Raw genomic sequence first — 27,836 nt, 5'->3', positions numbered from 1 at the left:
CTTCGATGTTCTTTTTTTCTGCCAGAATGTAATTTTCAGACTCTTCCTTTTTGCACATCTTCCCTTTCATTGATGGATTTCATGGTCTATCACTTGGTAACATTCTTATATTATTATCAACATTGTTATTATTATACTAAAAACATTTAAGATGAGATCTACCTTCTTAATGATTTTAAGGTGTACAACGCATGGCTATCTATGGGTGCAATGTTGTATAGCAAACATCTAGAATTTGCTCATCTTGCATAATTGAAATTTTATACTCAATTAGCAATTCCCTATTTCCTTTTTCCCCTTTCAGTCCCTGGAAACCATAATTCTATTCTTTGCTCCCACGAGTTTGGCTATTTTAGATTCCTCATATTAGAAACCTCATGTGGTATGCGCGGTTACTTATTCCACTTAGCATAATGCCCTCAAGGTTCATTTTTGCTGGCAAATATGGTAGGATTTCTTTCTTTCTAAGGCTGAATAACACCCTATGGTATGTATATACATTTTTTAAGATAATTTCATTTATCAATAAAATTTAGGATGTCTCTACATCTTGACAATTGTGAATAGTGCTACAGTGAACACAGGAATGCCAATATCTCTTTGAGATCCTGACTCGGTTTCTTTTACATGAAAATCCAGAATTGAGGTTGTTGGATCATATGTTCTATTATTTTTAAGATTTATTTATTTTTGTGACTACAAGAACTGGGGTAGAGACCAGAAGTGCAGGGGGGCGGTGCAGTGAGAGGATTCACCAGAGACAGAGTGGGGAGCAGAACAGGTGGATTTGACTGAAATACACTGCTGTGGGGAGCAGTGGGTGAAACAGGAGAGGTCTGCTGTGCCGTATGGGTAGCTCCTTCACCGGGGATTGAACTTATGCTGCAATGGCTGCCAATAGCTTGATAGTGTTGTGTCTTTTTTTTTAATTTTAGTTTTTTTTTGTTTTTTTTTAATTTTTTTTAATAGAGGCATGTTTTATTTATTTATTTGTTTGTTTGTTTTGTTTATACATGCACTGGGTACAGTCAGAAGCGCGGGAGGGTGAGAGAATTCACCAGAGCCAGAGCAGGGAGCAGAGCAAGCAGAAGGACCGAAGTACACTGCTGAGGGGAGCAGCGGGCGGCAGGAGAGGTCTGTGCGCCATGTGGGACCCTCCTCTGGTGGCTGGGGAGCAGCTGGGGATCGAACCGGCGCCGCAGAGGCCGCGGGCAGCTTCGCAACCCAGCGCTCAACCGCTGCGCCACCGGGGAGGCCCTAATTTTAGTTTTTTTAATTTTTTATTTTATATATTTTTTACATCATTTTTCAATTCTGTGCAATGTATGCATTTTCATCTTGGTTATAGTTCCTTTAAAATTCCTACCACGCTTGTTTTGATCCTATACCCTTCTCCCCCCTCGTAGTATATCTCAGGTTTATAGTTGCTTGTTGATTTTGATTTTTACTTTATTATAATTCATCTTTTTCCTGATCCCTTATTTAGGTTTTCTAAATTCCTGCTATGAGTGAGACCTGTGTCTTTAACCCCTGTGCCACCAGGGAGGACCTCCAACATCTTCTCATACAGCTGTTGGCCATTTATTTGGAAATGAGGCAGGAATATGGAAAAGTATCTATTCAAGTATTCAAGTTTTTAGCCTATCTGGTGGGTTTTTTAAAAAAAAAAAGATTTATTTATTTATTTATTTATTTATTTATGCATACAAGAACTGGACTACAAGCCAGAGGTGCAGGGGTGAGAGGATTCACCAAAGACAGAGTGGGGAACAGAACAGGTGGATTGACTGAAATACACTGCTGAGGGGAGCAGCAGGCAAGATAGGAGAGGTCTGCTGCACCATGTGGATCAACTTCCTGGCCAGGGATTGAATTCATGTTGCAGTGGCTGTTGATGGCTTGATAGCACTATGTCTTTAACCCCTGTGCCACCAGGCAGGCAGGCCCTGGTGGATTTTTTATTTCATTTTTGTTTTTTCTTTTTCCATTGGTAATATTCTTAATAATAGTCTCCCTTACCTTTTCATATATTTCATCATTGTTATTACCTAGAAAAACTCAATCTTGGTTCAATACAATCTTTCATTTTCTTCACTTTTTTTAAAGATTTATTTATTTATGCATATAAGAGCTGGGGTACAGACCAGAGGTGTGGGGGGGATGAGAGGATTCACCAGATACAGAGTGGGGAACAGAACAGAGAGATTGACTGAAATACACTGCTGAGGGGAGCAGCGGGTGAGTCAGGAGAGGTCTGCTGTGCCATGTGGGTTGCTCCCTGGCTGGCTGGGAATCGAACTTGAGCTGCAGTGGCTTCGGACAGCTTAATCGGTTGCGTCTTAACCCTTGCACCACCAGGGAGGCCCTGTTTCTTCACTTCTAAATATTGATCACCAAGGGCAACTAGAGGCAAAAAAAAAAAAAAAAAAAAAAAAAAGACCTGGATAGCTACCAATATAAAATCAAAGTCTTGGTGTCCTAGGAATTATTCAGTTTTCTGGTTAGTTCTATCACTCTCCTCCTGGTCTCTTTCAAACATTTTCCATTTTCTTTCAGTCTTAGATTTTACCAGTTCCCTCTTATTTAGCACTTGATTCTTTCTCCTTTTTATATACACATCGTGTGGGTGTACAAGTCTCCTCGCAGTTAGACAGGAGCAGGATGTTGGGTGCCCTGGGGTAATAGGTATAAATCACGAGGTATGACCAGGAACACCCAGAGAGAGTGGCCATTGACTGATGTACTTTGCACCCCAAAAACTGATCACTGGAATGCCTTGTTAATAAGATTAGGGGGCCTCCATGGTGGTGCAAGGGGTTAAGCACAGCACTATGAAGCTATCTGCAGCCACAGTAGCAGTTCAATCCCTCAGCCAGCCAGTCAGGGAGCTACCTACATGGCACAGCAGACCGCTCCTGTTTTGCCCACTGCTCCCTTCACCAGGGTATTTCAGTCAAGTCTGCCTGTTCTGCTCCCTACTCTCTCTTTCTGGTGAATCCTCTCACCCCCAACACCTCTGCCCTGTACCCCAGTTCTTGTATGCATAAATAAACAAATCTTTTTAAAAAAATAATAAGATTGGGGTCATGGGTGGAAGTCAGGAGTATATCCTTGGACTCACCCACCCTAAAGCCCTAAATCCAGTACTCAGTTTGACCCACTTTCTCTGTAATAAAAATGCCAGGATCTAGCTCTTGAGCAGCACCCTGCATCCTACATCCTGCTCCATGACTCTTGTTTCTTTTCTTTATCACTGCGGTGTTGCTGACCTAACAACACTGGGAATTAACATACAAGCATTTGCTGAACTTTAGGCACTAAATAAGTGAACTTACCTGCCAGCTGTCCTTGCCTCTTTCCTCCTACTTACAACAGAAAAGGGTGTTCCTCTTCCTCTTCAAGCTAGTTCCTCTAATTGTCTCTGCATTCCATCCCTCCCATTTCTCAGCAACCTCACTCTATCAGTTTTCATCTCTTCCCTTGTGTCCACTCTGCCAACTCCTTTAAATACTCGTGAAGTTCATCTGAAAAACACAAGAATCTGCACTCAACCCACACTGATGCCCTCTTGTCCTTTCTATATCTCTCTTTTTCTTAAATAAAGATTTTATTTATACAAGAGCCAGGGTACAGGCCAGATGTGCAGGGGGTGAGAGGATCCACCAGAGACAGAGTGGGGAACAGAACAGGCAGATCTACTGAAATACACTGCTGAGGGGAGCAGCAGGCAAGACAGGAGAGGTCTGCTGCGCCACGTGGGACCCTCTCCGGCAGGCCGGGATCGAATTGGCACAGCAGAGGCTGTGGGCAGCTTCACAGCGCTGCGCTCAATGCCTGCGCCACCAGGGAGGCCCCCTTTCTATATCTCTTATCTCCTTTAGAACCAATTAAAATCTTGCCAATTTTAATCTTTGTACTCACTGTCTACATTCGCTCACTCCAGAATCTTCTATATTCTACCTTGCACAACCACTACATTTTAAAGCTATCCTTGTGTAGATATTTTGTTAAACCTAATGGGTCCTCTTATTTGCCTTTTTTACTTTTTTTATTTTTTTTAAGATTTATTTATTTATTTATACAAGCGCTGGGTACAGTCAGAAGCACAGGAGGGTGAGAGAATTCACCAGAGCCAGAGTGGGGAACAGAACAGGCAGACTGATGAAATACACTGTTAAGGGGAGCAGCGGACGCAGCAGGAGAGGTCTGCACACCTTTTGGGGTCCTTGCCGGGGGCTGGGGATCGAACCGGAGCTACAGAGGCTGCAGGCAGCTTCGCAGCCCAGCGCTTAACCGCTGCACCACCAGGGGAGGCCCTGCATTTTTTTACTTTTTTGTGTGGTAACTTCTTTGACCTCCCTCATTCTTGAAATATTTTCTTAGGTTTCCCACATTTCATAATCCTTTGGTTTTCTTCATCACACTTGTGAGTGCCCTTCCTGTCAGGATTTGTTGCATTTTGTGTGCTCTCCAGTCCCTCTTTTCTCACCTGCTTCACACTCCCTAAACAACCTCACCTACCTCTGTGTCTACAATCACCATGGATATGCTGAGCTTCCAAGATCTGATTCTCCATCTCACATTCCTCTCCTAATATTTAGATCCATTTTATCCAGCTATCTCCCAAGTACCTCCAAGTCCCTCCATATGGTCAATTCAAATGTGTCAAATCCAGCCCTCCTAACCTATGTTGGTATTCTCTTTAAATGCTGTATCAGCAATTCAATGCACAAGACACTATATTACTCTTCATTTACACCTCCTCATTCAATCTATTTATAAATATAGTAGATTCTAGCTTCTGAAAAATTGTCTATATATAGAACTCTCTCGATCCAAATGCCACTCTTTTAGCTCAAGTCACAGTCATTTGCTGCCTGGAATCTTGAAGCAGACTTCCAGTCTTCCTTCCAGTTTCTCCTGTCCCTTCTTACTAGATCTTGTTCATACTACGCCAAAACCCTCCAATATTCTTTCCTTTATCTGAAGATAAAGTCTATATTCTTTGGCATACAGCAAAGTCCCTGCATGACCTAAACCTTCTTAATGCTTCAGCCTTATCTCCCTCCTCAAGTGAAACCCAGACTAGATATTTTACCCCCACTTAGCTCCTCTCAGACCCTGAGCACTCCATGAGCCTTCTCGTCCATGAACTGATCCTCTGCCTGAACATTCTTTCACCAGTTTCCCTTCATTTTGGCACCTCTTTAATGCTCCCTTGTATAATTTATTCATTCTTATATTTTATATTGTTAAAGGTCCCTTGGCAATTTCAAAATCTGAGTTAGATGAAACATCCAGCCTTGACCTTTGCAGATAATAAAACAAATACTCAGTGAATTGGTACTATGATTTTATCAAAGCCACATTGAAAGTTACAGAAAAACATATGACTTAGCAAGCATTGCCTTCAATGTAGAGTTCAGCCCCCTTCCTCATATGGAACAAAATGCCTAATAGACTCTCAAAGAAGCAAGTAAAATGTTAAAATAGAGTAACTTTCAATAACTTGCAGGGAAATTGCTTAAAGAATGAAACTTCAAAGTTTGTGTTTAAAAATCACAACCCTTTTGAAGTTATATAAGTTTTCACTATAAGACTATTATTTTTCTATAGATAATAGTGATAGCTATAGTAAAAACAAAGCATTCTTCACCTTTAAAAATCACACAGAAATATGGCAATTACTATAAAAACTTCCATAAGTAGGTTCATACTGAATTCATATTGGGGTCATGTTGCAGAAATTTTTTTACCTCTCAAAAGGCTCTGTTGCTATCTATTATTTCCTGAAATATCACTTTGGATATTAATGTATGCCACTGCTGGAAATTTATTGCAAAGAACTGAATGGAGAGATATTTGATACATAAACATTTACACCCCTATGTTCATAGCAGCACTACTCAGAGTAGCCAACTGAAAGAAGCAATCTGAAAGTCTGTTAATAAACAAATAAAGAAAATGTGCTTCATGCAATTCTTATAATTCAATAAACATACAATGGCATATTATTCAGTCTTAAAAGAAATGAAATCCTGTCAAGTGCTACGGCATGTATAAGCCATGAAGACATTGTGTTAATTGAATAAGCCAGTTACAACAAAACAAATAATCCATTTATATGAGTTTTCTAACACAGGCGATACAGAGTATCAGTTTTGCAAGATGAAAAAGTCCTGGAGATCTGCTCCACAAAAATATGAAGGTAACTTTTTTTTTTTCAGGTATAATTGGCATATTGGTTTCAGGCACAATATTTACATATAAGTCAGGATAATCACTACGGTAAGTCTATTTAACATTCATCACCTTAGTTAAATTATTTTTTTCTTGTGATGAGAACTTTTAAGATCTACTCTCTCAAGTACTTTCAAATGTGCAGTACAGTATTATTCACTCACCATGCTGCGCATTACATCCCCAGGGTTTTTTTGTGAGTGCAAGTTTGTCCCTTTTGATCCTGATAAACCTTTTCACCCTCCCCTGTGAATATATTTAACACTACTAATCTATATATTTAAAAACCATTATGATGCTAAATTTTTTTGCTTTTTTTTTAAAAAAAAAGAAGTGTGGTGACATACACTAGTAATTTCAGTAGTCACAGAGGGGTTCCTGCAGGAACCTGCAGCTTGCCATTTGTGATGGTTAATAATACATGTCAGTTAACTAGGTCATGAGGTGCCAAGATATGTAGCCAAAGATTATTCTGGTGTTTCTGATACAGGGTCAGCAAGGGGCACTAAAACCAGCCAAGGACACTGCCCAAATAGTTTACCAGTCAGTATCTGAGTTCTTCACCCATGCACACAAATGCAAGACTACTTAGGCTCAGAGAACAACAGCAATGGGATTTATTTAACAAACCAGGGAAAAACAAAGAGTTAATGAGGCCAAAAATGGCCTTTACCTTACCTAAAGCAGTGTCCAGTGTTTTCAAGTCCTAAACAAAAGCAGCTGAGAGGGCATCTTCCTGCCACTGAGAACACAGAGATCCTCTTCCAAAAAATAGGCCACATGTCCAAGATGGTATCTTCCTGCCACTACAGACACGCAACAGACAAGACTATAGGTGGGGTTTCAACTCATGAAGACAACAGAAGACACAACAGGAGATGCTCCCAGAGCTGCCAGGATACCGAGCACAGTACCAGACAAGCAACTCTCAAAACAGCAGCTGCAGCGGCTGAACCATCCCACAAACGGCCACTCTCACGCAGCTCAGTGAGGCGCCTGACTCTGGGTCTTCACCTTCCCTGCCAGGCTGACAGCAGCAAAACCGGGAACAGTTTCAGTCACTTGGCTTATTGCAAAGCCTCCGTATATTTCTTCCCTGACCTTGGCTACTGGAGGCCTCTCCACCTCAAATGTTAAATCCCGAAGACTGAATCCAAAACACTGAATCTGGAACCCTGAATAATCTGCTGCCCCTTCTTCAGTCTCATATTTCTTATCAGACACTTCACCCCACAATGAGATACTTTTTAGCATTTTCCCTGGGGCTATCTAGCCTCACCAGCAAACCCCTCCAGGGGGCACCACCTGTAACAGTCTTTGGTTTCAGCCACCAGTTACACTTCTGTGAGGTTGTTTTTGAATGAAGCTAATATTAAAACACAGTTAAAGCAGATTGTCCTCTCTGATGTGAGTGGGCTTCATCCAGGGAGCCAGAGGTATGACTAGAACAGACAGACTGACCTCTTGGGAGTAAAAAGGAATTCCTCCTGAGTGAGCCGTTGCTTTGAGACATCAACTTTCCTGCCTTCAGAACTGAACTGAAACGGGGCCTCCCTGGTAGCACAGGCTGTTGAATGCTGCACTGCGAAGCTGTCTGAAGCGCGGGTTCGATCCCTGCCTGCCTGTGAGAAGTCCACATGACGAAGCAGACTTCTCCTGTCTCGCCCGCTGCTCCCCTCAGCAGTGTATTTCGTGAGTCTGCCTGTTCTGTTCCCCGCTCTGCCTCTGGTGAGTCCTCTCACCCTCCCGTTCATCTGGCCTGTACCCCAGTTCTTGTATAAATAAATAAATCTTTAAAAAAGAACTGAACTGAAACATCGGCTCTTCCTCGGTAAGGAGCCTGTCAGCCTTTAGGACGGAGCCCTCCATTCACTCTCCTGGTACTCAGGCCTTTAATTCAGACTGGAAGTAAACCATTGGTTCTTCTCTGTCTCCTGCTCACTGCTCATGCTGCAGATCTTGGGAGCGGCCAGTGTCCATAACTGCATGACCAATTCCTTATAATAAACTTCATATATTCACATATAATACATATTATTCAATCAATTGATGTTGTAATATATAACTATGTTGAGGACCATGACGCTTGAAGGTCCTTGGTATCTCTAAAGAAAAGAGTTCAGGAAGTACCAGAATAAAGCCAGCAACAAAGTTTATTAGGAAGCAACACAACATTGCAAGAGCCATGGGCCATTCCAGAAAATCCAGAGAGCTGCTCTGAGCAGTAAAACAGCAAGGAATTCAAGGTTTCTTCCTTTCTGGGTGGAGAGCAGGCCCCTTCTTAATTATGCATACCTTGCTCCCATTAATCCTCTCCATTCCAGACTAATCGGAACTACCCCTCCTTCCCTCTTTCCGAGGCAGGGGGAACTGTAGTTAAAAGGCTCTGCTCATGCCTCCCAGATCTGCCAGATCCTATCTGGTCCTTGAAACACAGCGATAGCCCCAGCTGGCCTGTGGGATGGCAGAAATGCAGCTGTGCTCCTCTGGGAGGGGGTGAGAGCCCTTTCCTATCCCTAATATTATATATCATATATAATTGTATATTCGTATATGTGTGGTCCTGTTTCTTTGGAAAACACTATCACATCATCATAGAATGTGAATATGCATTTCATAATAATTTCTTACTACCTTAAGTATTTTTTTACAATCATTTACTGATTTCATTTTTCAGTTTAAAGACAACAGCTAGAAAATCATTTTTGTGTACACATATAAAATGGTTAAGACAGACAGAGTGAATACTATGGGTGTTTTCAGTCATAGTCATATTGGAGTTAGCCTCACTAGGGTTAGAAGGGTGCCTGAGAAAGAAGGCGGCCCAGTGCAAGGAGCCTGAGCAAAATGAGGGCCCGCAGTGGAGCAGCAGAGAGGCTGTGCCCAGAGGGAAGGGGAGGCTGACTTGCAAAGTGCCTGTGGCGGTGACACAGCTGAGCGCAGGAAGAAGGAAGGCGCTCAAAGGACAAAGCCTGCACTCTTCATGTGTCAAGGTGATGAAAGTCAACGACTGAGGAGTGTTCTGGGCTGAAAGTGGTACCGGAATGGGTCTGAATCCTTGTGCTCTAATGGGCAAAATTAGGGCAATTGGCAAAACTTGAATAAATCTAAGGATTAGACAGTAGTAATATATGCATGTTAATCTCCCTGTTTTGAAGGTTGTGTCAGTCATGATTTTGTTGGAGAATGTATTGTGTGGGAAATAATCATTGAAGTATTGGGAGTGCTGGGGTGTCATGTGGACAAGTGCCTGATAAAATGTTCTTTGTATTGTACTTTCAGCTTTTATGTACACTTAGATTTTTCAAAAGAAATAAAAAAGACTCTTCAAGGAACATGTGTTTGTCAACATCATTTTCTGGCATTGTGACAACAATTGATTGAATTGTGATAAATCAGCCCTACTGTTTTTGCTGTACTGGCTTATTTCTCTTTCAAATAATATACCTTTTTGATGTGGTGGCTTCTCCTTCTTTCTCATGAAAGCAAAGTTTAATAGAATTTGTCTTTGAAAAAGATTCAACCTCATAGTGTTGGCTCTTAAAAATGAAAAGAAGTATGATTTGTTAATTCACAATGTACTAGATTTTAAGTGAACAAATAATGAAAGCTATATGATTAAAAACACTTGAAGAATGCTTATAAGAAAACAATGTCAACAGTCCTTTTGAAAATATTGCAGCTTCATTATAACTCTTTTGCTAAGTATTTTAGTATGAGCTTTCTGGGGGGCAGTTTACAGAGGCAGAGTTCTTACTTACCTTAGCTTTTGGCTGAAATATTGTGAGACTGCAATGGTTAATGAAAATAGAAGGGATCTGAAGTTTGGTATCTATTTCATTGGGTATCTTCTTTGTCAGGTTGCATCTCTTGCTGCCATTATTTATTTGCATATACAATATACAGTGAATTCATCTCAGTTGTAGGCTGTCTTGTCAGGAATACATAATAGTCATTCAAACTAATACATTTAGTTTCTATTAGCTACCCACTTATTTATATATATATATATATACATTTATATATATTTAAGATTTTATTTATTTTTGCGTAAAAGAACTAGGGTGCAAGTCAGAGGTGCTGAGAGGATTCACCAGAGACAGAGTGGGTCTACAGAACAGGTAGATCTACTGAAATACACTGCTGAGGGGAGCAGTGGGCGAAACAGGAGGGTCTGCTGAACCATGTGGGTTAGCTCCCTGGCTGGGGATAGAGCTCAGGCCATGGTAGGGTCTTCATGGTGATAGTGCTGAGGTTTAACCCCTAGGCCACCAGGGCTGCCCCTTAACTACCTACTTATCTGCAAAAGCAGTTACCACTGAACTGGTTGATTTCTAAGCAGAAAAAATTTAAGCCACTTTGTTCTCAGGGAAGTCTCTACTGATATGAGTGAGACAAGATATTCAGGTGGCCACAGTTTTGGATACATTTCATTTCTAGAAACTCAAATTTATCCATTTTCAAATATTTACACAGTTTTTACTCTATGCTGAGCACTATATAAGTACATTTAACATGTTAACTAATTTCATCTTCAAACAACTCCACAAGGTATTTTCTATTGTCATTCTTTCATTGTTAGGGAAACTGAGATGTTACAGTGTAAGTAACATACTCAAACTCTCAGCTAGAAAAGAGCAGAGCCAAATTTGGAATCCAGATCACCTGGCTCAGGGGCTCCTAGCCTTCACACTCTACTTTTCACCCTAAGTATCCTGGGTGGGTTCTCTATATCAAATAGTCACTCAAGAAATGATAAGAATCAGTTAAATCCCAGCTTAGAATTACAGACTGAACAACAAGTTTCCTCCCCACCTAGAGACTTCTTGAAATTATCAAGAGGTAATGGGAATGATCAAATGTCTTGAAATAATCAAAGAGGGAAACTAAAGAATAAACCAATAACAAAAACGAAAATGGAAACAGACTTGTGAGTTCAACAACTTTCTGGAATCCAGAAAGTTGATGATGACCTGGTTAAAGAAACAAATGGTGGAAACACAGACCAGAACATGTTACTGAAAGCATATGTGGGGGGGAACTGATTTTCCCAGGGTACTGGTGGCTCAGAGTAAGGTGAAGTCTGATTGCAGATTGCAGGACTTAGAAGAAGCCTAACATGGGCTTCATTAAAAATGAGAGTATTGTTGAAACACCTACAACAGCCAGCCTGACCCATAAGCCCCAGCCTCAACAAGGGCAAGAACGACCTGGCACTTATCTAGAAACTGCATAACCCCTGTAAGAGATAGTCAAGTGTTACATCAGTTACTCTTCATTTTAGTGGTATCTATGGTGAGGGGCCTCCAGTAAGGCAGCTGTTTCCCTATAGATGTAACCTAAAAGGAAATCCAATCTATGCACATTTTTCTAATGCAGAAAAAAGACATACCAGAGAACCAGGCCTACTACATAAGAGGGAAAATACAGACCAGCACCAATAAGAGCAGTTTAATTATAATTCTTTTTAGGAATAAAAGAGATCAATGATTCCCAGACATACAAGGAAAACAGTCAAAATATGTAGAAAATTGTCCCTGAGAAATCAGAGATAATTCCAAAGCAAGTGCACAGTCCCCACTTTGCAAGGGCCCAACAAACATGAATTTTAATTATCTCCAATTGAAGTAAATATACCAATTCTCCACCAATGTAGTTCAAATATCAGTTACCATAATGTATCAATTGTGGATAATTGCATACAGTACAACTCATAGTTAGCCCTTCAGTCCACAAATGATTAAACAATGCATACATAATCTGTGATCAATCATCATGTTATTTCTTTTAAAGTCTAGTGATTGATCACCATGCATCTTCTTCAGTTCTCAGAGATAGCAGGTAGCACAGTGTGTGGCTGTGATGCCTCCTTATCTCCTATATATTTTCCAAAAATAAGACATTTTACCAAAATGCTGAAGGGGGAGTTAATTAGCTAACAAAAATGAAAGCACAGCACAGAAACAAAAAGTGATAATGCTGGATGTGAAATCTGAACCAAATGTAAATGGGTTTAGAGAAGAAACAGTTGGCCACAGGGACAATGAGTGAGCCAACATTTGAGAGATTCTAGATTAGCAGCCAAAGAACTTAGTGAAGCAGGCTTAGTGACATGAAAAACTAGATGTGATAAAATGGATTTGAAGCTACATTTTAAAGAAAATCTAGGGATATTTTCAAACATTGAAAGCACAAAGGATAAAATATTGGATGAAATACTTTTAATTCAAAGTAAAAAATGTAACAATTCACCAAGGACGATATAAAACACACACACATATATATATAATGAGAAGGCAAGGATTGCTACCCATTAGTGTTTTTTAACAGACATGGAATACTTTATTTTTTTTTATATATAAAGGTTTTTTTTTTTAAAGATTTATTTATTTATACAAGCACTGGGTACAGTCAGAAGCACGGGAGGGTAAGAGGATTCACCAGAGCCAGAGCAGGGAGCAGAACAGGCAGAACAACGAAATACACTGCTGAGGGGAGCAGCAGGCCCCTCAGCAGGTGGCAGGAGAGGTCTGCGTGCAGACATGGAATACTTTAAATCTCAGTGTTACTAATACTTTAGATGACAGTGGACTAAAAATTAGTTTTAGAATTTTTCATGTCCCTTTATTTTTGAAACTAAAGCAAGAGACATCATAATGTTTTGACAAAAGTTTTACAGATCACAGAAAAATCCTAACTTTCCCACTGATTACTGAGATTTTTTTACATGTTTTCAATATGGTCATTTTCTTTGGTCTCACTTTCGGCAAATCGAAGCCTGATTGTACTTAAATGATTTAAGTGGAAGGGAGACCACAACAAATATGCAGTAAAAACCCTCAAAGAAATTTGAATACTACTGGATATTTTATATTTAAAATAATTGTTAACATTAGGTATGATGAAGTATTTGATTAAATTTCAAAAAGGCATCCTATTGAATAGGAGAAAATATTTCCAAGTTATATATTTGATGAGTTAATATCTAGAATGTATAAAGAACTACAACAATGAAAATAACATTAAAAAATGGGCAAAGGACTGGGAAGACATTTCTCCCAAAAGGATACACAAATGGTCAATAAGTATATCAAGAAAAGATGCTCAAAGAGCCTCCCTGGTGGCGCAAGGGATTAAGTGCAGCACTATGAAGCTAATTGAGTTCGATCCCCAGTCAGGAAGGTGACCCACATGGCACAGAAGACATCTCCTGACTTGCCTACTGCTTCCCTCAGCAGTGTATTTCAGTGGATCCACCTGTTCTGTTCCCTACTCTGTCTCTGGTGAATCCTCTCACCCCCACACCTCTGGCCTAGACCCCAGCTCTTGTATGCATAAATAAATAAATTTTTTTTTAAAAAAAGATGCTCAATTTCACTAATCATTAGAGAAATGCATACCAAATACAATGTCATATTATCTTACACCCAACAGGATAGCTACAATCAAAAAACAAAAAAATAAGTATTGATGAGCATGTGGATACCTTGAAACCCTTGGTAGGAAAGTAAAATGGTGCAGCCAGTATGAAAAACAGTATGGAGCATTCTCAAAATATTAAAAATGGTTATATAATCCAACAATCTCACTTCTGGGTATATAGCAAAAGAAGTGAAAGCAGTATCTGGAAGAGATGTTAGTACTTCTGTGTCCCTTACAGCATTATTCACAATAGTCAAGAGGTGAAAATTATCCAAAAGTCTGGCAATGACTGAATGAATAAAGAAATGTGGATAAAAACATACAATGGAATGTTATTTAGCCTTAAAAATAATCTTGTCATGTGGCACAAGGATTAACCTTTAAGGATATTACACTTAAATAAGCCAGTAAAAAAAAGGCAGAGACTGTTAATTCCAATTACATGAAGTATCTAAGTTAGTCAAACTCATAGAAACAAAAATGGGATAGTAGTTGCAAAGAGCTGGGGTAGGTGAAGGGGATGGAGTATAGATAGGAAAGTTCTGGAGATCTGTTGCACTGCAGTGTGAATATACTTAAGATTATTGAACTGGAAAAAAAGCCCTTATATCTTAGACTTATATTTCAAAAGTATATGTATAAAATAAATTCAAAATAATTTAAGTGTTGGTTGAGGGAGCTATATATGAAATATGACTGGTATCAGTTGACAATTCTTAAAGATGAATGGGTTCATTATACCATTCCCGTTATGTCTATGTGTTTGAAATTTCCTATCAGGGACTTTTAAAAAGAGGTTATTAAAATGAAAAAAATTTAATAAAAGTGCTAGATGCAGAAGTTGAGGAAATAGCACATGTTATATAACAGAAACAACTAAGCATATGAAAGAAAGCTACAAGACATACAGGACCTTCAAAAGTTATCCAGTCAATGAGTCTCAGAAAGAGAAAATAAACAAAAGAAGGATAGGACAGAACGAGAGTTTAGTTTTTTGTCCATGAGATGGTTGTTCTTGGTTTCCAATACTAGCAGGAATGTAAATGGGCACTGTCATTTGAAAGCATCAGTTCTGTAGTACCTTAAATTTAAAAATCCTGATCAACGATAGAACAATGGAATACTATTTAGCTATATAAAAAAGATGAACTCTTGCCTTTTGCAATAACATGATAGAACTGGAGGGCATCATGCTAAGTGAAATAAGTCAGAAGAAAAAAGACAAATACCAGATGATTTCACTCATATGTGCAATACAGAGAAACAAAAAAAAAAAAGAAACTGGCAAAGCTGAATCAAAACAAACTCTAGAAATTAGAAATACTGGAAAAAGATAAATATTGAATGGTTTCACTTATATGTGGAATATAGAGAAATCGAACAAAGAGTCAGGGAAAAGACAAAACCAGTAAACTGACCATAGACCTGAGGCAGACAGCAAGGGAGGGAGAGAGAGAGGGGTCAGAACAGGGGAAGGCAGAGCACCAGGGACTGTGGTGATGGATCACCGGTGCTATGGCGGTGGGAGAACTACTGGGACTACCCCTGAGGGGAGAAATCAAACACTCTGCAAAAATGAACAATGATGTAAGAAAATATTAAACACGTAAAAATACTGTTATTAAGATAGAAATGTGAAAGAAAGCTTATTTAAAAAGTAGTGCACCATGCCTTATGTAGCCATGATTGCATCTAAATAAACATTTTATGGATGGAAAAAAAAGTATGACTGCAGAATTGAGGCTACCCTGGGGAGTGTGGGAGTGGGAAATGGGAATAAAGCAGGGAGGGGGCCTGGTTGTTGAGGGTATGGGATTATGGGTGCTTTGATGGTGGGGTGCTCTGGTAACATACATCTGAGGTATGAAGCTAGTGTCCTACATCATATACATTATTGTAAATCAATGATAGCTCAATAAAGAAAAATTAAATTAAATCCTGATACTCTGACTGTAAGCTGTTTGTTTTATCCACCCACCCTAACACACCCTAGAAAAACATTCACACACGCACACAGTAAAATTCCTAAATACTTTCTAATTCTTTTATATTAGTCATTATGTAAATATCAAATGCAACTAAACTTCAGAAATTCAAGTTTCAGGAATGTATCCTATAGGTATAGCTGGCCAAGTGTACAAAGGAGCATATTTATTGAAGCAGTGCTTTTAAAAGCAAAAAAAAAAAGGTGGGATGATATATGGATATATGTATATATATATCTATGGAGGGGAGTCTGGTTAAATAATTTAAGGTGTATTTATACAATGGAAAGATGAGGTATGTGTAGATACAGAAATGTCTCCCACATACATAATCAGTCACTTTGACATATCAGCTAAAATTCAGAACTGCATGAAAATGATAAAGCAGTCCACTCAGTATCTTTTGATTTACTGAGGCACACTTTTCATATTAATCTTTTCTTTCAAATTTCTAGTTACATGGTTTTATTTAATGTTTCCACAAAATTAATTTAAGATTTTACTTATGCATACAAGAACTAGGGTGTAAGCCTGAAGTGTGGGGGAGGAGGTGAGAGGACTCAACAGACAGTAGAGAGCAGAATAGGTGGGTTTAATGAAATACACCAAGGGGAGCTGTGTCCCAGACAGGAGAGGTCTGCTGAACCCATGTGGGTCAGCCAGGTGATAGTGGTGAAACTTAACCCCTATGCCACCAGGGAGGCACCAAATTGTTTTTCAGCCAGTTCTCCATATGGTTTTGCAAAATGATCATTTAAACAAGCTTGTAGGTACTTCTATTAGGTAGTTTTATAATGACATTAACTGATAGCTAACCAGCACTTGAGAATGCTTAAAATTGAGCTAGAGGGTAAGTAGGTAACTGCTACCTAGTTTCTGATAGTAACTCCTTCATTTTTCAAAACCAAGAACACTGCTGCTGGCCTTAGGAGCTTGTAGGGTAAGGTGAAAAGTATTAGGCTTTTCTGCCCTCCCGCCATTAGGGTAGATGAGGGAATCCTGTGATCCTGAATGCATGCCTGATGGCAGGTACCTGAAGTGGGTACACCAGGGCTGAGACTGTGTTTATAAGGGCGGCGTCACGGGGACGCCAGAAGGCGGCGAAGAGCAGAGAGAACACCAGAGAGAGCCCAGATAGAGTGAGGATTTGCTGGGGGCTGGGAGGACTGCCAGCCTCCCAGCCCCCCAGCACCGCTGCCTGCTATGTGCCTGGTAAATCTAAATAAAAAACCTGCAAAAGCCACTAAGGACTCTGACTCCTCCTTTACCTGGTCTGCTGGATCAGAAAACCTGCTAGGGCCTCTCCTGCCCTTACAAAGCTCAACTAATCTTTTTTTTTTTTAATAGAGGCATGTTTTATTTATTTGTTTTGTTTATACATGCACTCAGTAGAGTCAGAAGCGCGGGAGGGTGAGAGAATTCACCAGAGCCAGAGTGGGGAGCAGAGCAGGCAGAAGGACCGAAGTACACTGCTGAGGGGAGCAGCGGGCAGCAGGAGAGGTCTGCACGCCATGTGGGATCCTCCTCCGGTGGCCAGGGAACAGCCGGGGATCGAACTGGCGCTGCAGAGGCTGCGGGCAGCTTCGCAACCCAGCGCTCAGCCACTGCGCCACCGGGGAGGCCCGAGCTCAACTAATCTTAACCTTCCTGAAATTGCTTTTACGGTCCAATATGTTACAGTTACAATGAGAACTTTAGTTCTTTACTATTTTCCCAAGTAGTAAGAGTTTTGTGTTTTGACTCATAGCTAGAAAAAGGTAAAATAGCATAAGGGATGTTTCCAATGTTTTGAGTAACTGTGGCTGGCTGGTTACTCAGACCAGCTTTAGGGATTGAAGATTTTTACTTTTGACAGCTATGAGATATCAAAGCACAGATATATAATATACAACACATGTCCAGAGAAATATGAGCAATGGACAATTTAAAAAAACATCTTCCAGAGAAGTGAAGGTCCAAACTCCAAAGGCACTGTAATCCTTAAACTAGCAAATTCAACCTTGACTTTTCTAAAGACACTTTTACAATTTTATAAATCTTTTTTTTTTTTTTTTTATAGAGGCATGCTTTATTTATTTGTTTGCTGGTTTGTTTGTTTTTGTTTATACATGCACTGGGTACAGTCAGAAGAGCGGGAGGGTGAGAGACTTCACCAGAGCCAGAGCGGGAGCAGAGCAGGCAGAGGACCGAAGTACACTGCTGAGGGAGCAGCGGGCGGCAGGAGAGGTCTGCGCGCCATGTGGACCCTCCTCTGGTGGCCGGGGAGCAGCCGGGGATCGAACCGGCGCCGCAGAGGCCGCGGGCAGCTTCGCAACCCAGCGCTCAACCGCTGCGCCACCGGGAGGCCCTACTTTTACAATTTTAAGCACAGCACTGTGAAGCTATCCCTGATCCTCTGCTAGGGAGCTACCCACATGGCACAGACCTCTCCTGTCTCCCCTGCTGCTCCTCAGCAGTGTTTCAGTCTGCCTGTTCTGTTCCTGTCTCTGGTGAATCGTCTCACTCCCCCCCAGACCCCCCACCCCCGCTTGTACCCCAGTTCTTGTATGCATAAATAAATCTTTAAAAAAATTTAAGTGGAGCATATGGGCATACTAATGGGAAGTCAGAAAGATGGATTCTCATCCATCAGCCCATTATTAGAGCATCATGTCTACAATAGGGATATTATTCAAGAAAACTAGAGGCTAGTAGTTACAGGGCCTACAAGTTTCAAGTAATTCAAGGAGTGCCTATAACCTCAGAGTTAATTAATGTAACATTACTTTTTTTAACATTATTTATTTATTTATACAAGCACTGGGTACAGTCAGAAGCGTGGGAGGGTGAGAGAATTCACCAGAGCAGGGAGCAGCAGGTGGCAGGAGAGGTCTGCACGCCATGTGGGACCCTCACCTGGTGGCCGGGATCAAACCGGCACCGCAGAGGCTGCGGGCAGCTTCGCAACGCAGCCTTCAACCGCTGCACCACCGGGGAGGCCCAATGTAACTTTACTTTTACCTCTAAACACAAAACTCATGTTACAAAATATGCAAATCTACCAAATTTGGTAGTTTACCTTTAAGGCCATGTCTTTAATTGGCAGTTGAGATTGCAACCTAAGATTTAGCCCCCCCCCCCACAGTTCTCAACAATAGCAATAAACACCTGGCCCACCCTAGACCTGTGTTCTCTTTGGACATCTCCCAATATACAGCCAGTAATGTCACAAACTTGTTTGTGACAAGGCCTATTAATGTAATTCAGTTTTCCTGAGATGTCAAGTTTTAGGGTAAATGTTTGTCAGGCTTTTCTGCCCTCTCACCATTAGGATTGATGATGGATCCCTGCGGTCCTGAACACATGCTTGATGTGGGCACCTGGAGTGGGGTGTGGGCATACGTATGTGGGTACACCTGGGCTGAGACTGGGCCTCTAAGGGTATAAGGGCGGCAACATGGAAAACTAAGCAAGCAGAATCAGCAGAGACAAGAGAATGCCATAGAGCCCAGAGATAGTGAGACTTGCTGGAGGCTGGGAGGTTTGCCAGCCTCGTAGGCCCACACCCCGCACCCCCTGCCACGTACCTGGTAAACTCAATAAGCCACCAATTCAATTCCTCCAGGACTCTCTTTTTACCCATCTGCTCGGGTCATAGAGATCCTGCCCTGTGCCATTCTGCCACTACACAAGTCTAAACAGATACAGTGGCCTCTAGGAAAAAAGAAAAAAGCAGATACCTCCACAGATCATCTAATTTTCATTTTTGTACTTGAATGACAGCACAACTCTATATTCCTATTATCTGCCAGTATTCTGAATAAAAGTCAACAAGATTAACAAGTGATGATCACTTTATTAAAAAGGCTGACTTAAGCATCTGCAATGGTGACTTCAACCTCAACTCCTGGTTCAATGCTGATGGAAGTAATCTGTTTAACAATCTCAGAAGGACTGTGCAAGTCAATGAGTCGCTTGTGGATCCTCATCTGAAAACGATCCCAAGTCTTAGAACCTTCACCACATGGAGTTTTCCTTGTAGTGATTCTGAGAGTCTGCAACAGAAGAAATGAAATTGAACTTAAGTTTGATGCTTCTCCCAGGACAGCTGGAAAACCCTAGTGGCAAGTCCATTTTCATTCACAGCACCCTTGAATTTTCAAATTTTAAAACACCACATCACACCAATATAATAGCAACAGGTGCATCAGCAGTTATTTAACCCAAATACTACCAACTGTTTTATTTGAGTTTGCATGATGGCATCAGCATATACAAAAACTCTTTTGGCAGCTAATCCCCTTGTCCTGAATGGAAGATTTTGTATTTACAACAGCTACAAAATGACTCCTACTCCCATCCTACCCCTATGATTTTTTACCTTGGTAGGCATGCGAACAGGTCCTTTAACTTTGAGGTTCTTATCTTTTGCACCTCTGATCAAGTCGGCACACACTACAGAGAAACAAGAATATCTTTCAGTTTGAAACCATCAAAGTTGGATAAAGAAGTTCCAAATGCTGCTGGCTCAGAATAGCGTATAAAACTATCATGGTAATTCAACACAGTATTTATCTCCTCATCGCCAACTGATGTAGAAAACAGCAAGAAATAAATCTGTTGTTAACGCTGCTTTTATCTTTAAGCTAAACAGTGTTACTTTTCCACAGTAACACGTGGAAAAGCGTCTCATCCTTGAAACTAATACACTGACCCTTCTCCAAAGATTTCACGTTGCGGCTGGTTAGAGTAATTCGAATTCGGTGAATCGCCACCTCCGGTTCCACGGGTGTCTTTCCGGTATCTTTAAAAGCCTGTTAACACACAGACGAAATAATCAGAAAAAGTCTGAAGCAGCCCGTTCATTCTCACTCGAGAACCGGGTTACTGTGAACTCTGTGGTTAAAAGAGAAACTACACCTCCGGTGCTGACCATGTGCGGCACAAGGGGTGACTTACGGTGCGTTACGTGTGAGCCTTTATGTTAAAAACCAAGGGGGGGGAGAGGAGGAAAATTCCTTAAAAGACGCCTCTTTCCGAGTTCCTCCCCCATTTCAGGAGCCTCGCTAATGGACGAGCCTCACCACCTCCTCCAACAATCCCCAGAAGGGCGCGGGACCGGCACCTGGACCAAGTCCCGCCGCGCCCTGAACCACACAGGCGGCGCCCGCCAGCCCCAACCCGTCTCACCATGGCTGCGGAGCGGCTTCCTGACCGACTTGTTCCTCGGCGAGAGAGAACAGCGGTGAGTCAGGAACAGGAGCCGGCGAGCTACAGCCCCGACGCTACCGCGCCCGCGTCTTCCGCGAAAAGAAAGGCGAGAGGCCTGCGTGGATCTTATATAGCGCACGCGCATCTGCATCCGGGTCACGCACGCTTATCCACGCTGCCCCGGAAGGAGAATTGCCCCGCGGGTTCAAGTGGCAGAGACGAGAGTCGGGGAAGGAGCACCGCGGGTTAAAGGGAAAGTGCGGCTGCGAGCTCCCTCTGTCGGCGGGGAGGAGTCAGGGCTCCTCGAGCTGGGGTGCGCCGCGAGCTGCCTGGCCAAGATTCTCAGACTGTTTGGCAGGGGTGACGCGAGCCTGCGACCTGGCTTAAAACCTGAACCACTCCTCAGTCTACTCTCTGTTCCCTGCAAAATTAAAACGACTGCTGTGTTTTTACGGTGCAAATTTTGCTTTACATACAAGCCAATTGTTGGACATTAGGAAAAATGACTGATAACCTGGACATGTTGTTCTTTAAATTAGCAGGCATTTACTTTTCATACTTTAATTATCCTTTCCTGATATTTCAGCTTCTGGCTTCCCAGATCGGCAGAAGAATCTACATCTGTTTCTGGAAAGCAGCTGAACTAGGGTTTTCATGGTACTGGAAAGTGAAGTCGAAAATGCAGGGCTATGGGCATTATCCTGGAACATGTTGTACACCTGGACGCCCAGCCTCAAGACACATGTTATCTCCTTTCTGCCTGGATGAGGAAATAGTGGATGAGATATTTCATGATCTCCTCAATGATGAACATCTAGTCACCATCAAATATAGAACAAAGTATAGTGGAGATGACAAGAGTGATTGACTGTCCTGGGCAACCAGGACAGCATAGGGCAGACAGTTATGCTTAAGGATGAAGGCATGGTTAAAGAGATCAAGTGGGTGAGATGGGTTTAGATGCCTGGCTGAAAGAAGAAAAAATACCCTCACATTATTTTACAGGCAAACCTCAGTGCACAAGAATTATTTGCTCAAACACAGACAACTGGTCAATGACAGAGCTCTGACCTCCAACTAGGACTCTTTCTTGGGCCTTTCTCTTCTTTTCCTGGAAAGAAATTATACTTGAGACTTTTTATCAAAAAATAGTTTTCACTTATATGATGATAATTGAGCATAGCTAAAAGCTGACTTTCTTTGGCTCACAAATAACATACTCTTGATTTTTCTGCCATTGAATTATTAATTTGTGTTAAAATGTGGGTATTTTCCAGCTCAGTTATTTGTAAATACCACCCTTTGTCTGTAAATGTAATATTAATAGAATCTGTAGCAAAAAATCTGAAAACCTGCATTCTTATTTTACACAGACGAAACTTCCTACTTTAGGGCTTTGACAAATTGGTGTGACTATCAGCAACGAATATAAAAAGGAAGTTGGCTCTCTTGCTAGGATGTGACCAACCACCACAGAATTAGTATTGTAGGAGAACACACATCTTCCGAGAAAACCTACACTAGCATTCATATTTTATTAATGCTCAAAGGACAACAAGAAATTTGATGCTGGGCTGCTTGAGAAATACATTGGTGATTTTTTTTTCATTAACAAATCTTTGTTATGGGGCTATCCTGTGCATCGTAAGATGCTTAGCGGCATCTCTGGCCTTGACCCGCTAGATACCTATAGCAACCCACCCCCTCCAGCTGTGATCAGATATGTCTCTATATATAGCCAAATGTTCCCTATTGGGGAAAAATCACCCCGGTTGAAAAGTAATAATGAAGATAGATCTCTTAGCTCATTCTTTATGCCGTAGGACCAACTACTAAATATACTTGTCTGTTGGTGACTTAATCAAAGAAAAAGTATAATTGAAATGTTTTGGTGTTAGGTAAATTGCCTTCTCCGTAACATACCTAAACATACTTCTTTCAACAATATAATGAAGAGTTTAGTGAGAAAAAAATAAAATTATGTATCTTTCACTTTAAAATTTAAAAATATTTTTAAGATGACTACAAACTATGTTTTCCATATCTCTGTTAGTTCTTCCTTTATTAATTTTTATAGTTTTTTTTGACATGATCTTGTAAACACTTTTACTGCAGCTATTTGTGCGGGTCTGCGGATGGCCATCTACTGGTCTTTTGCTGCAATGACAGTGTCATCTCACTACGAAGGAGAGGAACAGCAGTTAAAAACCACTTAATTCATTGTACACATATGTACATGAGTGAAAAAACACAAATTGTCAAATGAATGCAGACATTTACATGCAGAATTTTCAATCTAAATAAAATTAATGTTTAGTAGCCAACGCTGTTGAAAGCACACTACCTATATTAATGTCAATGGTTTTGTTTCTTTTTTTATTATTAATATCAATGTCTTTGATCTTTACATCAACTGTGGAGGTAAGTACTGCTATTCATATTTATTTATTTATTTTAAAAATATTTTCTTTATTTATTTTTGCGAAAAAGAGTTTGGGTGTAGGCCAGAGGTGCAGGGGATGAGAGGATTTGTCAGAGCCAGAGTGGGGAGCAGAGCAGATGGATTTACTGAAATACACTGCTACGGGGAGCAGTGGGCAATTCAGGAGACTTGCACCATATGTAGGTTAGCTCCCTGGCTGGGGATAAAACTCAGAGAGGCCTTCATATTTTTTTAATAGAAGTAACATTGGTTTACATCATTATATAGGTTGCAGATATACAGATACCTCAACCTCTGTATATACTACATTGTACTCATCACTGAAAGTGTGATTTCCTAAGAGCACCATGCAATTTACTCCTTTTATACAATTTACCCATTCAACTTCCCTCTGGGAAAGTTGCTATTTTGTAATGATGGTCAAAAAATTTGTTTTTGTTGCGTTAATTCTTTTGTCACTTTATTATTCACATATAAGCAAAGTTGTACAGTTATTCATATTTTACTTATGAGGCAGCTGAGTTTAGGTGATCTGCCCCAGGTCATGGAAAAGCAAGTGTTGAAAACCATGCAGTTTAACACTTTGTGCTCTTCACCGCCACACCACACCACACTGTCTGTTAGTATATTAACTCCTATTTTTCTCATTAGTAGAGGTACTACATTTGAGAAGTGTAATATCCCATTATGCTATACAGTATGACATAGAAGGGTTTTATATATCTCACTTTGTTATAGGGCAGCCCCGATATTGAACGGGTTCCTGGCTGTGGGTCCTCACCCGCGTGCTTAAAAGGGACTTATGAATACTCCACTACAGACACACACAAAAGGTTAATAAAAGGTTTATTTACAAGGGAAAAGGAAATAAGAAAAATGTACAACTCAGGAAGAAAAGAGGGAAATAAAGTCTTTAATGCGTCCTACCCGATCTGCCGACCTGGAAACCCAAAGTCACTCTCAGAGCTGGCCGGATGCTGCTAGCTGGTGGAGAGCCAAAATGGGGGACCCCCCCCAAAGCCCACGTGTCTGTCTTTATACTCACTTGGCTGCTTAACCCCACCCTCAGGTCCCAGCTACCTTCCCTTTGGTGGTGATGGGATTTGGAGTTCCCAGTGTCTTTGGCTTTGGCCTGGGGTGGGGGTGGAGTCCACAAAGTCTGTATGGAATTAGCTTTAGGACATCCTTTTCCCCCCTAACAACTTTAGTTGAGGTTAGAAATTTTATTGGGCTACTAATATATGTTCATTATAAAGTAGAATATACAATTTTTAGCTTTTTCATTTTTATTGCGAAGTTACGTTGATGATACCCAGGACTAGTCAGCTCTACATGATCATTCAAATTGTTTCACTAAATGGCGCAATGGAACAGAACAACGACATAGTAAAATTTTTTTCATTGGGAATGATTCATATACAACACACTTTGGATTGGTAATTTTCAATCATATTTTATCACAGAGCTGACAGAAGTCTCTATGGGAGTGGAAACTGAATGTCCCATCTGTAAGTCCTCATGGAACCTTTTTTTTCTGTTTCCTTCTTTTCCCTGGCTGGTAGGCCTAGAGATTATAACATTTCTTGAAATACAAAATGGAAAAATTAATGAAAATAATATGGAAAAGTCTACTTCTGTTACACAGTGCCATTTTCTAGATAATCAACAGAGGATTTCCACAGCCACATTATGTGATTCGGATTTCAAGCAGGGGAGCCAGAGATAAACTTACCTACCAGTCACATCATTTTCACAGACTAATGCTTTTCATGTTGTATAGAATTAGTGGAAATTTTAGAAAATATTTCTACCACTTGCCTCCTTTTATGAAAAGATTAGAACCTCTGGCTTTCTATGCTCACTAATTCTAACATCACTTTTGTGTGGCGTACAACCACATATATCACCCCCCATGATTCCCACCTCCTCTTATTCTTTCCCTCACACGATACTCTCCTTTTGAGTATGGGAAACTGTAACTTGCTTCTAAACACTGGAATTTGGTAAAAGTACTGGCATGTCACCTCCAAGAATAAATTGAATACTTTTCTGACTTCTGTCTTACTAGCAGATTCCCCCTTGCCATCTTCAATGAAGCAAGCAACCATGTTGGGACCTGCTACAGGGAGAGTCCTGTTTTGGGAGCTGCTTGTGGCAGAGAAATGAAGGTAGCATGTGACTGACAGCCATCAAGGAACTGAGGGTCTCAGACCAGCAGCCCCAGAAGAATTGAGGTTCTATCAACAACCATGCGACTTTGGAAGTGGATTCCTCTTTGGTTGGGTTTTCAAATTGGACCTCAGCACTAACTGACACCTTGGCTGTAGTCTTGACAAAAGACCCTAAACAGAGGACCCTTCTTAGTTGAACCTGGGTTACTGATCCACAGAAACTGGGAGACATTAGCTATGTGCTATTTTAAGCTCCTGAATATGTGTAAATTTGTTACTCAGAAATAGACAACTAATACATTGTGTCTACATAAATTCAGCTGGAAACAGCCGTCTAGGAGTTCCTTCAAGGTAGCCAAAGGCAATTTATGATGAGACAATATTGAACTGCATTGCCCACATTGTTGCAGGGAATGTAGAGCTGCAGGCTGGTGGTAGACAAGATGCCCGCCCATCAGAGGGCCTTCTTGTCTCCTCTGTATGCCGGTGTTTGGCTGCCAACAGCATGAAGGCTGCCCTCCCTCATGCAGGTTCAGAGTATTCTTGCCATCGCTCCTCTCCAGTGATGGTTCTGACGGGTGGTGCACATGAGGAGTAACCTCAGAGTAGCTTCAGTACCTCCCTTAATGTTTCCATAGTGCCAAACTCATAATTGTAATATGAAAGATTTTAATTCTACATTGTGAAGTGCTTAATTATTCCAAATCCAATAAAGTTTAGCAATAGCTTTGCTTCCATTTCTATTAAAGTTATTATGCATTACACAGATACTTAATGGGCTGACTGTTTTGTCCAGACAGGTTTCTTGGTACTGGGAATACACTGGAAAATGGGATTCTTCATTTCTGCTCTATGAAACATGTATCTTACTGAAGATACAGATAACTATCTATGAAACCAATAACTAAGAATTTCAGTGATAAATTCTATGAGGAAAACATCACAGGATAAATGGATAGAGTGTGAGTTTGGGGTCAGAGGTGTTGTGGTCATGGAATATCTCAGAAAAGGAGCATCAGGGGCCTCCCTGGTGGTACAAGGGGTTAAGTCTCAGCACTATGAAACTATCAACAGCCACTGCACATGAGTTCGATCCCTGGCCAGGAAGCTGACCCACACGGCACAGCAGAACTCTCCTGACTTGCCCACTGCTCCCCTCAGCAGTGTATTTCAGTCACACACACACCCCCGCCCCGATTCTACTTCACACTCTGTCTTTGGTGAATCCTCTCATCTCCCCATTCCCCACCACACACACCTCTGGCCTACATCCCAGCTCTTGTATGCATTAATAAATAAAATAAATCTTTAAAAAAAGAAAGACATTTAAAGGAAAAAAAAAAAAGAGGGGCATCAGTCAAGGGCCCTGTTTGCATGCTACAGAAACTACTTCTAGATTACTTTAGGCAGATTAAAATGTAGTTGGAGGATAAGTGGCAAGGTTGGAGAACCAGCCATTAAGAATATGCATCGGGATAACACCCCAGTCATGAACTGGACTGAGCCCCGATATGTCAGTGGGTTCTTGTGCCTCAGTCAAGCTGGACAGTGGCCAGCTGGTCACTGCCTCCACTACCCCTGGAAACTGGATTTACATGCTGCTGCATCACCACTTGTTCTGGAAGTGGTTCTGCATGGTTATTTTTTCTTTATGGCACTGTCGGATGAGCAAAGCCTAGCTCACATGGCCACGGCCAAGTTTCTGGGAAAGTGATATCTGGCATTTTCTTTTTTTTTTTTAAAGATTTATTTATTTTTGCATACAAGAGGTGGGGTACAGGCTAGAGATGCAGGGGTGAGAGGATTCACCAGAGACAGAGTGGGGAACAGAACAGGCAGACTGACTGAAATACACTGCTGAGGGGAGCAGCAGGCGAGACAGGAGAGGTCTGCTGCACCAGGTGGGTTGCTCCCTGGCCTGCCTGGGGATCGAACTTGTGCTGCAGAGGCTGAGGATTGCTTCATAGTGCGGTGCTTAACCCCTTGCGCCACCAGGGAGGCCCGGTATCTGGTATTTTCAACTGTTCAAGAAAACAGAATAACAAATATATACCCAAGATGTGACATTTGAGCAGAGGATGGAATAACAAGGAGCCAACTTTGTAGTAAGCTGGGAAAGCACTTCCTCAACACTGGGGACAGCAAAGTCGCTCAGGTGGAAGTAAACACACATCACAGCTCTGTTGAAGACAGGGACGCTGGATCGTGGGTGAGGGAAAGGGTGAATGGAGGCATCATGGAAGAGGTCGGGGGCGCCAGGTGTCGCAGTGCCTCATGAAGCAGAACTGAGAGCTTGCATTTTATTCTAAGTGCAACTGAGAGCTTGCTTTTCATTCTAAGTGCAACAAGAAGTGGTCTGTATTAGTTTCCTAAAGCTACTGTTAA

The 27,836-nt window shown here is 41.2% G+C and overlaps 1 protein-coding gene and 1 non-coding gene across 2 annotated transcripts; both read right to left on the bottom strand.

Annotated features, from left to right (window-relative positions):
* Positions 1–19,406: 19,406 nt before the first annotated feature.
* On the bottom strand, positions 19,407–20,967 carry RPS20 (ribosomal protein S20). Its single transcript, XM_037508699.2, has 4 exons — positions 20,817–20,967; positions 20,341–20,440; positions 20,008–20,081; positions 19,407–19,681 (listed from the first exon to the last, which is right to left on the bottom strand). Exons 1-4 carry the CDS (start codon positions 20,817–20,819, stop codon positions 19,499–19,501), a joined length of 360 nt encoding a protein of 119 aa, XP_037364596.1. The 5' UTR covers positions 20,820–20,967; the 3' UTR covers positions 19,407–19,498.
* Positions 20,148–20,214, bottom strand: LOC119251992 (small nucleolar RNA U54). Its single transcript, XR_005126683.1, has one exon. It is a non-coding gene; the product is annotated as a small nucleolar RNA U54 (small nucleolar RNA).
* Positions 20,968–27,836: the final 6,869 nt, after the last annotated feature.

This window comes from Talpa occidentalis, unplaced genomic scaffold (genome assembly GCF_014898055.3).
Source record: "Talpa occidentalis isolate TD23 unplaced genomic scaffold, MPIMG_talOcc4v2.1, whole genome shotgun sequence".
NCBI lineage: Eukaryota > Metazoa > Chordata > Mammalia > Eulipotyphla > Talpidae > Talpa > Talpa occidentalis.
The sequence above is the reverse complement of the archived record's forward strand: the minus strand, read 5'-3'. Positions and strand labels throughout refer to the sequence as shown.

Bases quoted from the DNA above. Each gene is read 5' to 3' on its own strand.
- RPS20 (XM_037508699.2), bottom strand. The intron at 20,082-20,340 runs GTCAGTGTATTA...GTTTCTCTGTAG, and splicing joins CGTGAAATCTTTGGAGAAGG to TGTGTGCCGACTTGATCAGA. The intron at 19,682-20,007 runs GTAAAAAATCAT...CTTCTGTTGCAG, and splicing joins CTGTTCGCATGCCTACCAAG to ACTCTCAGAATCACTACAAG.